Genomic DNA, 15,768 nt, shown 5'->3' on the forward strand with positions numbered 1-15,768 from the left:
TGTGGGGGCCGCGGCACTCTGCTGAGACACCCAACCCACGAGTTTATCTCACACACGTCAGATCTATAGAAGCCTTAGTCCTCTCTCAAAAAACGAAGGGAGGAAGATGATACACTCTGACCTCGAGCTTTAGTTGAGTGAGTGGGGCGGGACCATATCAAGCGGCCTTGTTTCTCACGGCCCAGGTGATGGCCATTTAAAATATTTTCTAAGGAAAACCTAGGCAAGGGAGTTAGCACGGTGCCTGGCATACAGTAAGAGGAGGCTGGTTGTTAATTTGCTCTTCACAGAAGTTTAGTGAACACTTTGTGGAGTCAAATGTCAATATGGATCTGGCCTGACCGAGCTGATCCAGTGGACCAATGCTGACCCTGTATGCTAACTGCTAATGTCTTTTCATTCTGACCGTTCCTGTAATCATAGTGCTTTATTTCTCCTTTGCAGAATGAAAAAATTGTTTTGGGAAGATGTTCCAAACCCCAAGAATTGTTCCTGGGCACAAGGACTTAATTTCCAAAAGGTCACTTTTTAAGTATTTTAACCCGGAATATCTAAGGTTGTGCTTTAGATGACTTCTAGATCTTTAAACATCCCTAAAAGGCTTTATTTTCTTCAATTTACTTTAACAAGTCTGTTCATCATGTGTCCATAGCAATAGCTGGGTATAGAAATTTGATCCAAGAAAACAAAGTTCAACCCCTTATCCCATGAGAGTTGAAAACACATCTATCTTTTTTTCTGGTCACAGTATTTAGTATTCACGATTACTTACGAGTACAGTGCTGTTTTTACACACTACAACATGCCTTCAGGATACAGTGTAATAAAACTCACAGTGATGGAGATTTGTAGGTGAAAGGAGGTGACACTTGGAACATTTAAAAGTCTTATGTGTCAGTTATGATTTTATGTTACTGCTTTACATATTTATACATTGTAGACCATTGCTGCCTTTGCGTTAAACCTGGGCTATTGTGTCATCAAAAGTAGAAAACAAAACAAAACGACCCCTGCCACCTCCCAAAAGGCTTATACTGGCTAGGTACCTTGTTTCAGAACTAGGATTAGCTTCCCTACTTGAAGATTATGCTAATAATAACTGTTCTAGAGACTGGTGTGACTCATGAGGAAAAGCACATTTTATCTTCTAGTCTAGCACAGATATATATATATATATGAAACAAATTTGTTGGAAACATTTTGCTGGGAAGAGAGAAAATAGAATGCTTTTAAAACTCTCTTCCATTTGTTTAAAATGCTGTTTGCAACCCACTGACCTACCCCCCACACACACACTCAAATGACCTATGACTTTGTAGTCAGTAGAACACGGCTTTGCAGCTTGTCCGGGAACGAGCAAACGCGTGCTCTCCTACACACCATGAACATCTGGACTGGTTGAATCAGAGCCTTTCATCCTCTGAAACAACACCCTGTTTTCAAAGAGGCAGCTGTGCAGTTTTGCATGTAATCATTCGTTCCGTGGAATCGTTGCTTTTCCTAATGCTAGCCGAATGCCCCTGTGCTTCCCCCTGCCCTGTACCCCTGGACTTCTTTTATTTCAATAGTGTTACTGAGCGGTTTTTTTTCCCCAACTAACGGAATTTCACTTACCACTCTTCTTTCTATTCCACAATGAATTCATACAGTAACATTTCTCATGTATGTGTCACTCATGCATTTGTTCAGTGGGCATGGAGTGAGTATTTATAGATAAGGAGAGATCACTGCTAAACTCTAGGTGAACAGATTCTTTAAAGAAATCCTTCTCGCCCTTTAAGAAATGAGTGGGGCTGAGAAGAGTGGCTAGGGCTAGGTTGAAGAAATAAGATAAGAACTTGTCCTTTTTTTTTTTTTTTTGGCTTCTGTAATTCTTGTTCATTTTTCACTTGTATATTCATTCATGTATTCATTTTATTAGTTCATAATGTTACTGAAAACCTGTCTCCTTCCAATCACTTCGCTATACCTTAGGGCTAGATTGGTAAGAAAAACTGTATATGCTCCTTGACTATATCATCTGATGGGGAAAATAAACACTGATCAGTTTATCATTAGAAATAACGTCACAGCCATAAGCAGCAGTGTGCTGAGGGCTAGGATGTGGGAACCCGGCTTAGAGCATGGATGGGCACAGGTGAGAGAGTAACATTTGATCTGGGCATACACCTGGAATACCTTTTAGGTTTTGGAAGGCTGAAGAAGGAGGACTATTGTGAGTTCCAGGCCAGCCAGGGCTGCATAGGGATTTTGAGGCCTGCATGGGTTACATGGGAACACTGTTTCAACAAACAAGCAAAAGGGGGGGTAGGAAGGAAGAGAAGGGGGGAGAAAGAGATTGATATGAATCTCAGATCTGGCTGATGAATACTTCTTATCTGGCTCCATGATACAAATGTAGACAGACACTTGGCCTGGTGTCTGCTGCATGCTCAAGGAGGAAATAGAACAAAATGAGAAATTTTCCTCTTAAATAGGAGTTTTTTCTTTTTAAAATCAAAATCACTAAATGCCTATCTACGTAAGAGCTCGAAGACATCATTATATGCATCCAGATCAATTCAGGGCGGACATTGTACCGCCTCGTTAAAGGAAGCTAAAACTCCCTCCAGCATGGCACAGTTGACATTTTAAGTTCATACTACTGTGGGAAAGGAATCTGTGTTTTACCTAAGATGGAAATGACCAGCCTGGCCTCAGCAAATGTGGTGTGAAGCTATACTGGATAAATGTTTCCTCCCTTCCAATGCCTGGCAGAAATGAGAGGATACAGGATGGATGAATCAGTGAATGTCTTCAGACTTTGGCTTACCTAGCTGTCTCACTCCCCTCCCCCACTGGAGTTAAGTGTGGTGCTGTATTTAGCAGGGTGTCTGGCAGATATTTAAAGTAAATTTAAACATCACCCTAAATTTCCAGAGTCTGGTAAATTGAAAAAAATATATATATTTTATTTGTGTGTGTACAGGTACCCACAGATGCCTGAAGAAGGCATAAGATGCCCCAGAGCTGGAATTGACAGTTGTGAGCTGCCTGACAAAGGTTCTGGGAAATGAACTCAGGTCCTCTGGGAGAGGAAGCACTGTTAGCTGCTGATTCATCTCTCCAGTCCCAAAAATGTAGAAAAGCAAAAAAAAAAAAAAAAAAAAAAAAAAAAATTCCTTTTTACCATTGCAAATACTATACTTTCTCATTTTCAGTATTTGTCATCATGGGCATAACAAAGATACCTATTAAGAATAAATTAATATGCAAGGTGGTGGTGGCACATGCCTTTAATCCCAGTACTCAGGAGGCAAAGGCAGGTGGATATCTGTGAGTTTGAGTTTGGGGCCAGCTAGGTCTACATAGTGAGTTCCACCAGGGCTACACAGAGAAACCCTGTCTCAAAATAAACAAAAAGAAAGAAAGAAACAGTGACAAGACAGGCTGAAAGCTTAGCAGCTTGCTCTGACCACATACCTAACAAGACCTTATAAAAACTTGGATTCAAACCCAGGTTCCTTTGACGAAGTGATAGCCTTGCCATGAATATTAATGTTGTGTCCCCTAATGTGGTTAATATTCACTAAATCACACACTCAAAGATAGATGAGATGATCAATTAATTGTATGTTACATATATTTTTACACAATTAAAAACTGTAGGTAAAGATCTGACTAGGCATTTTATATTTCTAAAGACCATATATGTGAAAGACAAAATTGCCTTTGTATTTACAAGTGAACACGTGATTAGCATCTTTAAATATCATGGAAATGCGAAACCATGGGGCACACTCCACAGATTATGGGATGTCCATCATAGAAAGGATGGAAACACTAGACAGCAGAGACACTGAGGCTTTCAGACTGCTTGCTAGGATGTAAGAGAGTCTGGCAGTTTTTCTCAGCTTAAATCAGGACCCAGCAATCTACCCTAACATTACTTCCAAAAGAATGATGCAACTTACATATGAATATTTACTCATGAATATTCATAAAAGAATTATCAATAATAGCCAGAACTTGAAAAAATCAAAATGGCCTCCAAATGATAAATGAATGACAAAATATGGTATATCCAATCCAAAACCCAAAAACCAAAAAAACCAACAAAGGAATAGATAGGCAAATATACTTCCTAGGACACACTGTAAAGCAAACAGCCAATGGGAACCCATTAAATTTTTTTTTCAAATTCAGTAATTTTAAAGTATATTTTTAATATTTAAATAGTGTATATTTTAATACAAAATTTTCCTTTGATCTGTTCTTCGAATCCTGATGTGAAGGAACAGTGCTGTTTACAAATGTGCTGTGTACCTGTAAGTCCTAGGCATCTAATCTCATCTCTAAAATTTCCCTAAAATTAATTCCCTCCAGTTTTTGAACACTTTGCTTTCCTTCGGTTTATAATATGTCAAAAGCTGAACTGTCTTAATCACTATTTTCTTGCCGTGAAGAGACACCATGGCCAAGGCAACTCTTATGAAAGAAAGTATTCAATGAGGGGCTTGCATACAGTTTCATCATGGTGGCTAATGTGGCAGGCAGCCATGGTGCTGGAGAGGTAGCTGAGAGCTTTACATTCTGAGCCACAGGTAACAGTCAGGAAGAGACTGGTGTGGGCTTTTGCAATCTTGGAGCTCACCTCCAATGACACACCTCCTCTCACAGTGTCACACTTACCTCCTGATCCTTCTAATCCTTCTCAAGCCATTCATCAGCTGAGAACTAAGTATGCAAATATATGAGCCTGTGGAGGCAATTTTCATTCAAACCACCACATTCTGCTCCCCGGCCCCCCATAAGCTTGTTGCTGTATCATGATGCAAAATGCATTCAGTCCAGCTTCAAACGTCTTCGTAGTCTCCACATTCCAAAGTCGTAAGTCACTGTAACCCTCTGTAACATCATAATAAAAAAAAAAGTAGATCATTTATTTCCAACATACAATGACACAGACTATGTATTACCATTTCAAAAGGGAAGAACAGAGGCATAGTGAGGAAATATTTCAGGACTGAAACCCAGCAGAACAAACACCAAATTCTGCATCTCCGTGTCTGATGTCAAAGGGCTCTTCAGATTGCCAAGTCCCTTTAGCTTCATTGACTGCAACACCTCTCTCTTGGGCTGGTCCCAAGCCATGTCTTCAGCTCTTCTTGGCAGGTATCCAATGACTCTAGCACTTCCTACAGCTTGAGGTCTCCAACACAATCCAGGCTTCACCTTCACAGCTTCACACGATGGTGCCTCCGGGCCTCCATGCAGGGGACTGACTACCCTGTCAAATGCCTGGTCTAGGTGCTTTTCCTTCATCTTGGATTTTATAACTTTTTTTTTTTTTTAAATCCTTTACTCTAAAGCTGAAGCTGCCAAGTTCTTCTGCTTGCTGGGGCTGCCACTTGGGCAGCTTTCAGTTGTCAATGGATTCCTTTTCTCCTTAAGCTTTCCTTTAATTCCTTTTCGTAAATTGGAAATTTAGCTGATCTTTCCCTGAGGTTACTACTCCCTTTATTCTATTTAGCACCAAACTAAATAGAATAGTTTCTTAAACCTTTTTCTCTCCTTGAGCTCAGGACTCTAACATCGCCTCTCTTGCTTGCTCTTTTTCTCCTCAAACTGCATATTTTGTATTCCTCCTTGCCTCACTTGCTCGATTTTTATTGTAGATCAGTGTAAGGGTGATCACTAATAGCCAGGCAACACTAGGCTGTCCTGAAATCTTCTCTGCCAATGCCATTAATCTAAAACTTTTCAGTTTTAGCCCCCAGATCAGATTTGTAGGACAAGGGCAGAAAGTAGCCTCATTCATCGCCAAAATTCTACAAGACACTGACAGACCTCTTCCAACAAGGTTACACCTCGTTCAACAAGGCAATATCTCCTGATCCTTCTAATCCTTCTCAAACAGTTCATTCAACCTGGGACTAAGCATGCAAATATATGAGACTATGAGGCCCATCTTCATTCAACCATATATACTAAACTATACAATTTAAAGGTACAAAAGCCAAGTGTTATAACTTGATCATTACATTTCTTGCTGGCTCCAGTGTCAAAGAAGAAATTTTAAAAATGAGAAGCCTTCCATTTGATCAATTAAATCTATTTCAATTGGCCTAATTTTCTCCTTTTAGGGTTTCTCCTTTTGTTCCTAAACTTTCTACCTATCTACCTCCCTACTTTCTATGGTCTGTCTGCCATCCTAACCTTGTGTGTTTCTATTATATACATTTTCTTACCCAGTTCCTGTCTTCATTTGGAGACTTTACTGCAGTGACCCATGCCCAGAAACCCCCTTGTCACACCCTACCCCATCCCTACCCTCATCTCTATTAGACTTCAGTAAAAAAAAAAGTTGTAGGTCATCACTCTGCAATGTTCAGGCACTGGCTTCTAGTCAGAGCTGTTTCCCACATTTCTTTTCCTCCTCATCCTTGATTAGATAGCCTCCTTGTGTGGCAAACCACTCTCCGTGTGTCTCTGTCTTAGGGTTTTTAAGAGCTACCATGACTATGACAACTCTTATAAAGGAAAGGATTTAATTGGGGCTGGCTTACAGTTCAGACACTTAGTCTGTTGTCATAGAGGGATGCATGGTGGCATGCAGGCAGACATCGTGCTAAGAGAAGTAGCTTAAGGTTCTACATCCGGACCCTCAGGCAGCAGAAAGAGAGAGTGACACTGGGCCTAGCTTGAGCATTTGAGATCTCAAAGGCCACCTGTAGTGACAGACTTCCTTCAACAAGGCCAAACCTCCAACTAGTGCCACTTCCTATGGGCCCATGGGGGCCATTTTCATATAAGCCACCATAGTCTCCTTTTCTTTCCGTCTGTCCTGCCTGATAGTTGATGGAATATGGATTTCTTTCCAGGCAGCCATTCTTGCCTGACTCTCTGGAAGCTGATGTTATGTTTGGATAGTCTGGTGGACACAAAACGTTTTCTGCCCTTGCTGGTTCCTTGTAGTTTTCTCTTTTGAAAAACATTCTAGGTTTGATGCTTGGAAATTTGCTGATTAGAGTAGTTTTTTCGTTTGACTTAAGAGTTTCAACCTTGTCTCCTGTCAGTATCAAGAAATTCCACTATTTCCTTGATCATCTCTTTCCTCGTGACTTTTTCTCTTTGTCATCTCCATATTTGTCGGCTCTTGCACCCTCTTTCATAGCTGTTTTTTTGTTTTGTTTTTTGAGACATTATTGATTTCCACTTTCCAGTAGGGCTGTGGGACTGTTACAAAGCATGGCTTTATCTTCACTGCTGAGTGAAGGGTCAGAGCCTTCTGTTCTGGTTTCATGTCTTGGTCTTGGAGAGGTGGCAATTTTAGAACTTTTGCTTTAAAATTCTCTTCTATTCCATGAAATCTGTTTCTGTGAAGCTGTGGCTTGGCTTTTATTACCTCAGAATCTCCCCCAAATGTCTTGCAGTCCTTTGCTTTCCACTAATGTGGGATGAGGCGGAAGGGTGGGTGATTTAGTGCTACCCTGTGTGTATACTTTTCATTCCAGACACCCGTACTCTGAGATAGCAGTACTACACTGCTAAGCTCTTCCTCCTTCCAGTGGCTTTAAGGACAAACCCTTGCTTTGGACACATAGACTAACTCTTATGCAAAGGCCTTTTACCTGCTATTTCTACACTCATTATCCCTTCCATGTTCATCGGGGCTGAGTAGCTTTCTCTGCAGTTGCTGAGATGGAGCATGGTCTGGTCTTCAAGCTCCCTTTGCTCATTTTCTCTTACTTGTATTCCTCTAATTGTTCACCCCAGTTAAGAGTTGAATTTGAGTCGTTCATTGCATACTTTCTTTCCCAGGTCATGTGCACTTGATTTATTCTCATTCTGGCATCCTAACAGTTTCCAGGGATGAGAGCAGCAAGTATATCCATTCTACCCTCTGAAATCAGAATCCTCTGTGGCCTTCCTCTGTGTGCCCAAGAATCAGATTCCTAGAGACTGAACCCTTGATGCTGGAAAATGTGTTTCAGCATAAATTCAAAACACTAGTTTTTTTGTAATTCCAATTTCATAGTATAAAAAGCTTCAATCTTCCTCAATTTATTTTGCATTTTTGCTTATTATTTTTCAGCTAAATCCAAAAATAGTTTACATCTGTTTTATTTCAACTTTAATTTGTTTCATGCTATCCCATTTTTTAAAAAAATTATAAACTTTCTCATTAAAAAATTTTGCAATAAACAAAACCACCACATACCAAAATGAACCAGACCATAAATTTATACAATTAAGTGAACTCTATGCAGTTAGAATTGGCAATTGAAATGAAAGCTATAAAGCTTCACAATAAATTATTTGTTTTACAGTATTCTAAGTGTTCCTTTCTCTCCTTTCTCTCATCTCTCTTCCTATCTCTCTTCCTTTTTCTCCATTCTGCTCTTCCCCCACCCCCAAGCCCCACTCTCTTCACCCCCAACCCTCTTCTTTTGTGCACATTCATTTCCATTTTGCAACATCAAACTAAACAACTCACTTTATGAAGGCTAAGTCTAAAACTAAGAGCCATGGGGAACTTTTTTCTGAGACCTAAAGGGTTCCTAGACGTTTGACATGCTGTAGGGCTCTAGGCAGGCAGCCTAACCACTGTAGACCTGGCTCAGAAGCCTCTAGAAACAGCTAGAGTCTCCTTGGAAATGTGTGGAAGAACAGGCTAATTTTTGGAGTCAGAGTTTTATTTAGAGACAGCCAATCTCTGTCATCCATAGCTCTGGCATAACCTTGTGCGGCTCACTCTCTTTTATTTTCTTTTTCTTCATAGTCTCAGGTAATAAGAGCCAGGAGAGACTATGACCTAATCAGGTTAGGTCGACCTCAGTGTTCAGGCAGAGGGTAACGAAGGTCACTTTTCTTTCTGCTCATGTTCAGAAGTGTTTTTATCTTTCACTGTATTGTAAAAAGAACTAAGCCAGTGTCTTCACTTTGCTCTAGTTATCTGTATAATCTTAACCTAATAGTCTTGCAGGCTTCATTCAACCCATGGCCCAAGGAAAGGAAGAGACTTGAATCAGAAGATTTCTTAAAAAATGGATTTTAAAAAAGTTTATGATAAGAACAGAATCTCTGTGATTACACTCTTGACTATCACATTACTTTAATTTCTCAAAAATCAGCATCCAAACTGGTCAGTGGTGGTGCATGCTTTTAGTCCCAGCACTTTGGAGGCAGAGACAGGTGGGTCTCTGAGTTCTAGGCCAGTCTGGTCTACAGAGTGAATTCCAGGACAGCTAAGACTATACAGAGAAACCCTGCCTCAAAAAACCAATAAAATAATAATAATAATAATAATAATAATAATGACAGCATCCAAGATCATTGTGGCATTGTTGAATAATGTCTATTTTAGTCTTTTCTCTTCTTCTCACTCAACCCTTACTGTTTCCCACCCTCAAGCTCTTCAGTATTATTGTTGATTTTATCCCCCTTTTATTCATTGAGCCCTTGTTGTTTTACCTATTCTGTTATTGCTATTGTTATCTTCCATGCTGGAGTGATCAACCTGTCGTTAGAGTGTCTATGCCATCCAGGATGGGAGTGAGAAAAGTCCCTCTAGATACTGGCCCTCCCCTATCCTAAGGGCATCACTGCAATATAACACAGGAACACAATGCCTGCGACCACGCAAAGACAAGGGGTTGGAAATCTTTTATCTTTGGCTTTCTGGAATGACCTTTTTATTTTGGTTTCTTATTTTTGTTCTATTTTTATTTAAACAGAGAACGGACATTCTTTGAAGTCTCTCATGACCACTACAGATGAACCCAATCTACCAACTTCCCAACAGTCCATAGAGTATTAGAAGATGTTTACATTTTGGAGGGAAGCAAACCTAAACTATTGTTTGAATTACTAAGAAGTGATATATGATGAGCTTAGTAGAGAAATGTGCATTTGTGGTCATAATGCAGTTCTGTTGGAACATATGTTTGATTTTCAGGCCATTGAAAATTTAAAATTAATACTCATGGTCTCTACTTTTGATTTTTTTAATTTTTATATTCCGGGTCATAAAATGCTAATGGTGTGACTGTTGCTGTCAGAACCTATTTTGTTACCTATCACCAAATATCATGGATAATGCTGTAACTCAAGTGATCTCTAACAGGTAACTTCTGACATACAGCTTTACCAAAAAGTCCACATACAAACTGCAGGGAAGGTTTTAATTTCTGTGTGTGAAAGCTTCCATGTTAAATTTCTTTATCAATGCAAATTGATGAATTTGACTGTTCTCTTGAATAACATGGCTTGTGTGTACCAAACTTGGAACAATGTAGAGGTTTCGGTTTTCTATAATCTTGAAAATGGCTTAAGTTCTAACTTTCACTTATTTCAAAGAAAGCCAGAAGTTGATCACGGGCCAGTGGAAGCTCTTAGGAAAACCAAACCCACCCGGGTAAGATTGCTCAGAGCAGAAAAGAAGACCAGCCTCCATAAATCTAGTTTATTTCCCCTGAGTCAGCAAAGGCTTCTGGAAGAAAGGGAAATCTGAGGAGAAAGGAGACTTTCTGGAGTTTTACAGATAGGTCATGGTAAAGACAGGGTTTTTCTCCCAGAGAAACAGATGGCTTGGCATGTCTGTAGGACGTTAATATAGCATGGGCTTTATTGCTTACATTCAAACTAAACCAAACTGAGGGACACAAATAACATTCAAATTTAAAATATGGGGTCACTTAGATGTGACTGGTAATTTTATTTGGATGTTTACATTTTTAGAATTAAGACACTATGGAGGCTGTATATTCCTTTTTCTTCTTCATTTACTATTAAACGACATCATTATAGTATAACATTTAACTGCATACTTATGAAGGTTATTTTCCAACTCATATCAATAGAGTGAAACAAATTTTGAACCAATAAACCTTTTAGAAGTTTTCGGACCACTGATAAGATATAATTCAATATTATGTGGTTAAACATTCTTTTAGTGAAACCTTCCATATGGATGTGTTTTTAGGTGGCCATGACCTGTTCCTCAACTAGTTACTCATTACAAAGCTTTAAGCACCATGGAGTACATGAAACAGAGCATTTGGAGAACACATATGTGCTTGACCCCATACCATGTATTGTTTCTATTTTTCCGTATTGATAGAAAGAAGATAATGAAATGAGTGGATTAGATGCTGAGCTCATTTAAAATTTTAGAACAACTCAGACATATAAGAAGTAGAAGCATTAAAGGAAAAATCAAATGTTTGAAGAAAAATCACAAATTCATAGATTCTGTCAGAAACAAAGTGGGAGTGGATCAATTTTCTCGTCATACCATTTAGTGACAGTATTTTTTTTTATCATTCAGTATTTTAACGCTTACATAGGTCTATGCCATTATTATTATATTTAGTGTTTGGTATATTTATTCATTTATGGTTTTAATCACTAATATGTTTCAGTTAAGAATTTGCAACTGCTCTGTTTTTCTCTGAGATACACTTGCCATTGTGAAGAACACCTGGGCACACCACTATCTCAGGCAATAACTCAGAATTCACTTTACTAGCTTAAAAACTGTAACATTCAGAAGCTAAATTAAATGTATGATCTATGAACCGAAACACATTTTCTGTTTGGTTGTGTTAACTAGTCGATGTGGTGTATCTGCAGTATTTTTTATTTCACATTGTATTTTAATGTGTTTACATTGTTTGTACTGAGCTTTTTGCACACAGATTTTTGATTTGTAGCTGCTTGGCAAGATTTCATTGTGATGTAACCCTTGTTCTTATAAAAAAAAAAACATGTTGTACATTTGTCTTGTGTGTTTGTCTTCATTCCATGTGTTCCATAGGATATATCTTTACGTGAAGTCATGTATAAAGAATAACAATTTTCAGGTCTGTCGATGTCTCTTTCACCATCATTATCTTCAGCAAGTAGGTGTCATCAGTTGTTATTTTCAGATAACCTCCAGTAGATTCTCACTATGACCTGAAGCAGGTATGTGAACTCAGTCTACCCTACCTTCACACCTTATCCTGTGGTATAAAATAGTAATTGCAACTCTCTTTGGAAAACTTCTTTTGCTTATTCTGTTGTATTCCAACCTTTTTTTTTTTTTTTATGCTTGGAGATTACGTTTTTATTATGTGGAAACATAATTTACTATAAAATGGAATGGCACTTTTCAGAAGAGAGTATTTTCCAGTCACAGTAACCAATCTCCACCAAGAGCTAACTAAGCATTTGCAGGTGTGGCTCACTTACTTGTAGCCACACATAATTAAGTGTCAAGTTTCTTTTCACCATGAAGAGAGAGGTTGGTGTGTTTGTGTTTGTAGCATTTGAAGAACTCAAGCCTGAGACTTTCTTGGCTGGTTTTGAAAAACTGAGCCTGCCTCTCCCTTCTGGTTTTTGATATTTCCAATTTTCAGCCCCCATGGTGTCATTTGTGGTTGACTGGCACACCTTAGTTTTAACCTTATACACTTGCCTTTCTGCAAGTGTGATGGAATGAAGTTGTAACATACTGAGCATTAAAATGTGTCTTTTCTTTTAGCCTGAAACATTTGAGCATCTTTTTACCAAGCATGCTGGATCAGTGATATTTGGTCCTCTTCTTCTGGAGCCTGAACCCATTTCAGAAGAAATCAGTGTCGATGCAGCTTGGAAAAATAAAGATGAGATGGTCCCAGCAGCTATGGTCTCGCTTCTTTTGACCACTCCAGACCCTGAGAGGGGTTCTGTTGGTGTTGGTGGCCAGTGTAACAGTGCTAACTTCTCTGGGGCTCAGGTAGCCTGTGAGGATGAGTGTCAGAGACAACCCTCAGTTAAATATGCCACGCTGGTCAGCAACTCCAAGCCAGCTGAAACTGATGAAGAGCAAGGGCTTATACATAGTTCTGTCAGCAGGTGCGTCTCCAGCGAACCTTCTCCGCTGAGGGAGTCTTTCTCTAGCAGCTCCTGGGAGATAGAGGCCCAGGCATTTTTCCTATTATCAGATCAGCAACCCGACATGGTTTCCCCACAGCTCTCATTCTCGGGGTTGGATGAGCTTTTGGAACTGGAGGGAAATTTTCCTGAAGAAGATCATAGTGAAAATTCTGTCTATTATCTAGGGGTCACCTCAGTCAAAAAAAGAGAGAAAGACATGTTTTTGACTGACGCGTCAGGAGTACTGTGCCCGTTCCCAGCCCACTGCCTGTTCAGTGACATCAGAATCCTCCAGGGCAGCTGCTCACACTTTGTAGAAAATAATTTAAATTTGGGAGCCTCTGGTAAGAAGAGCTTTGTACCTTACATGCCCCAGTTTCAAACGTGTTCCCCCCACAGTCACAAGATAATGGAGAATAAGCTGTGCGATTTAACGGTGTAATCTCATTCAAGGAGCCTCCAGCTTTGTGTTCCAGTAGAGCATATCATGTGTAATGTATTCTTTTACTGTTGTGAATGTAGGAGACAAGTGTCAGGGTCTCATTTGAAAATGATTGTTTCCAAATTAATTGTGTCTGTCTTTTCTCCGTAATACAAACAAAACATACGAGGAAGCCTTCACGAGTCTGGTGAGGTAGACAGACTCTTATTGAATAGATTCTCAAGATACCCTGGGGAGGGCTCTTGTTTCTAGCTAAAAATAAACCCAGGAAGTAGAATTTCTCTAAAACATCTGGCCTCTGTGGAAAGAACAAATTTCAACATTATATTGACACCTACCAGAAAGGCTTCAAACCTATATACCTGAGATAAAATTTTTTTCCAAAGGTGTATTTGTCTTATGTTGAATTGTCTTGTGTTGTGCAAATTCACGCATGTGCACATGCAAATTTAAACTGAATAGGTCTCCTTATGTGTTCTAGAAGTATGTGACATGTCTGTATTTTCTGCCACCTGACTGTATTATTTGAAGTATCACTCCATTAAATGTTGAATATAAGTAGAGAATTGAACCATCGTCCAGGAAGTTATACCTTTGGAGACAAACAGGTTAACTAATCCCTTGGCAACAAAGCCAGGATTTGTGATCTAAGATGAAAGCAGCTTTTAGATTGGCAGTTTTATCACCAGCACTGTAGTGGCAGCATGAGCAGTTTTGAGAGCATGATGCCAGCTTTAGCTCTCTAAATTACACCGCAGTGATATTATTTTCTGATAGGTTGCCACATGTCACTGCCGAGTCAGCATCATTCTTCATCTCCAGTGGGATGCTATCTCTCCCTCTCTGGATATCTTTATGTAAACCAACCACCGCACTTTCCGGGCTGCATGCTTCAACTTGCCTATTGCAATAATTGCACAAGGCACGTGCTATTTGTTCCCACTCCTGTCTCATTATTGCCCTGTCAAGGGAGAGGCATTAAGTCATTTGCCCACAGTCCCAAACTTAATGGTTGATGAAACCGTAATTCAGATTTAACTCACATCTTTTTAAGGGTACTGATTTTTATTTTTTTTTCCCTCAATCTAACATTGCCATCCTTTAAAAACAAAACAACGGATGTTCCCAAAGAAGACCTGGTAAGAGGGAACATTGTAATGGTTGAATAATTGAGAACTGGTTTTGGACTTGAAAATTGGTGTGGGGTTGTGTTATTTCAGTGTGTGATATGACAAGAGGATTCAGCAGCAGCCTAACAAATAGGAAGGTTAAAACCCCCTCCCATTTGAGATGTCTAATGGCAAGCAGAATTTCAAGAATACCAGGATCATCAATGTGAATACATCAGTGCTTAGCAGTGGGCTTATGTATTCCAAGCACCGTCAGCATTTTATACTAATCTGAGACCGGCCTGCCGATTCTACCATTAGCCTAAGTAAATCCCGCCATGCCATCCGTGCTCCAAATATAGCTTTATGAACGAGCAGTTCTAAGTGAGAAGACAGACTCCTGATCCTAGTTAGATTGTTTTTTTCAGGCTTTGTGTTCATGTGGAAGCTGTTATATGTCCCGAGTTAGAGGTTTCAGAGTCCAAACATCAGCTTACCACTGTTTGGTCATGAGAAGGTAGAACACTAGTTGGTGCTCTATGCAAAAATATGGGAAAATTTTTGTTTTCACCAACAAATTATTTTGAGATTGAATCTATCACTTTTAATATTTGCCTATTAGGTAGAGTCTTAATAGTCGAAGCCTCTTAATCTCCCAGTATAGGAGAGATGGAAAATTTAAAAGTATTCCCCTCAGTGTGCAATTGGAGATTAAGCGCTGAGCATTTCCACTGTGACAGCATTGGCTTGGGCTTCTGGGCCCAGAACAATGGGTAGAAACCAATAGAGATTCTGTTGAGCTCAGGGATGTATCTGGTGTGTGAGCTACAGTGAACTCACAAGTCCAAGGGTCATTGAAATAATGCAAGTTTGAGTTAGAGGATTCCAGGACAGCGTTTGCATCTGAGCTCATTGATATTGTGCTGTTTTTAGGTCCTAAAAACAGAGAAATCACAGCAGGAAAACAGACTGATATCTCTGCCAAACTGAGAACACGGCTTGAATTAAAATTTGCTCCGTGGGTACCCACAGAATGAGATCATGTTTATTGCCAGTGAGCTTGGGTTCTGACTTCCACTTTCAAAAGTTAATTTCACTATTATTACACTTTAGGCTCCGGGCCCTTGTAGAGATTATTACTAAATCAAAGTTTTGCAAAATTTAGAGGAAATGTATGCTGTTTGATAATACAGAATACTATTACTTTTCTTCCCAACAAGTCTATAAATTCTTAAGGGATCAAGGAGTTCAGTAGGAATTTTGAAGTTTTGTTTTATTGTAGTTTTTGAACTTTACTTTTTAGTGTTTGGAGTTGAACCAAAATCTCATGCATGT

The 15,768-nt window shown here is 39.4% G+C and overlaps 1 protein-coding gene across 3 annotated transcripts in view; it reads left to right on the forward strand.

Annotated features, from left to right (window-relative positions):
* Positions 1 to 13,451, forward strand: part of Lepr (leptin receptor) — a 78,336-nt gene extending 64,885 nt beyond the window's left edge. Inside the window, exons 19-20 of one of the 3 annotated variants that reach the window (XM_060365981.1) lie at positions 445 to 520; positions 12,509 to 13,451. In XM_060365981.1, the coding sequence (XP_060221964.1) occupies positions 445 to 520; positions 12,509 to 13,324 (892 nt within the window). In that variant the 3' untranslated portion in view covers positions 13,325 to 13,451. The other 2 variants (XM_060365980.1, XM_060365979.1) reach the window with 2 other exon arrangements.
* The last annotated feature ends 2,317 nt before the right edge of the window (positions 13,452 to 15,768 follow it).

The sequence above is a fragment of the Meriones unguiculatus genome, chromosome 12 (assembly GCF_030254825.1).
Source record: "Meriones unguiculatus strain TT.TT164.6M chromosome 12, Bangor_MerUng_6.1, whole genome shotgun sequence".
Lineage (NCBI taxonomy): Eukaryota > Metazoa > Chordata > Mammalia > Rodentia > Muridae > Meriones > Meriones unguiculatus.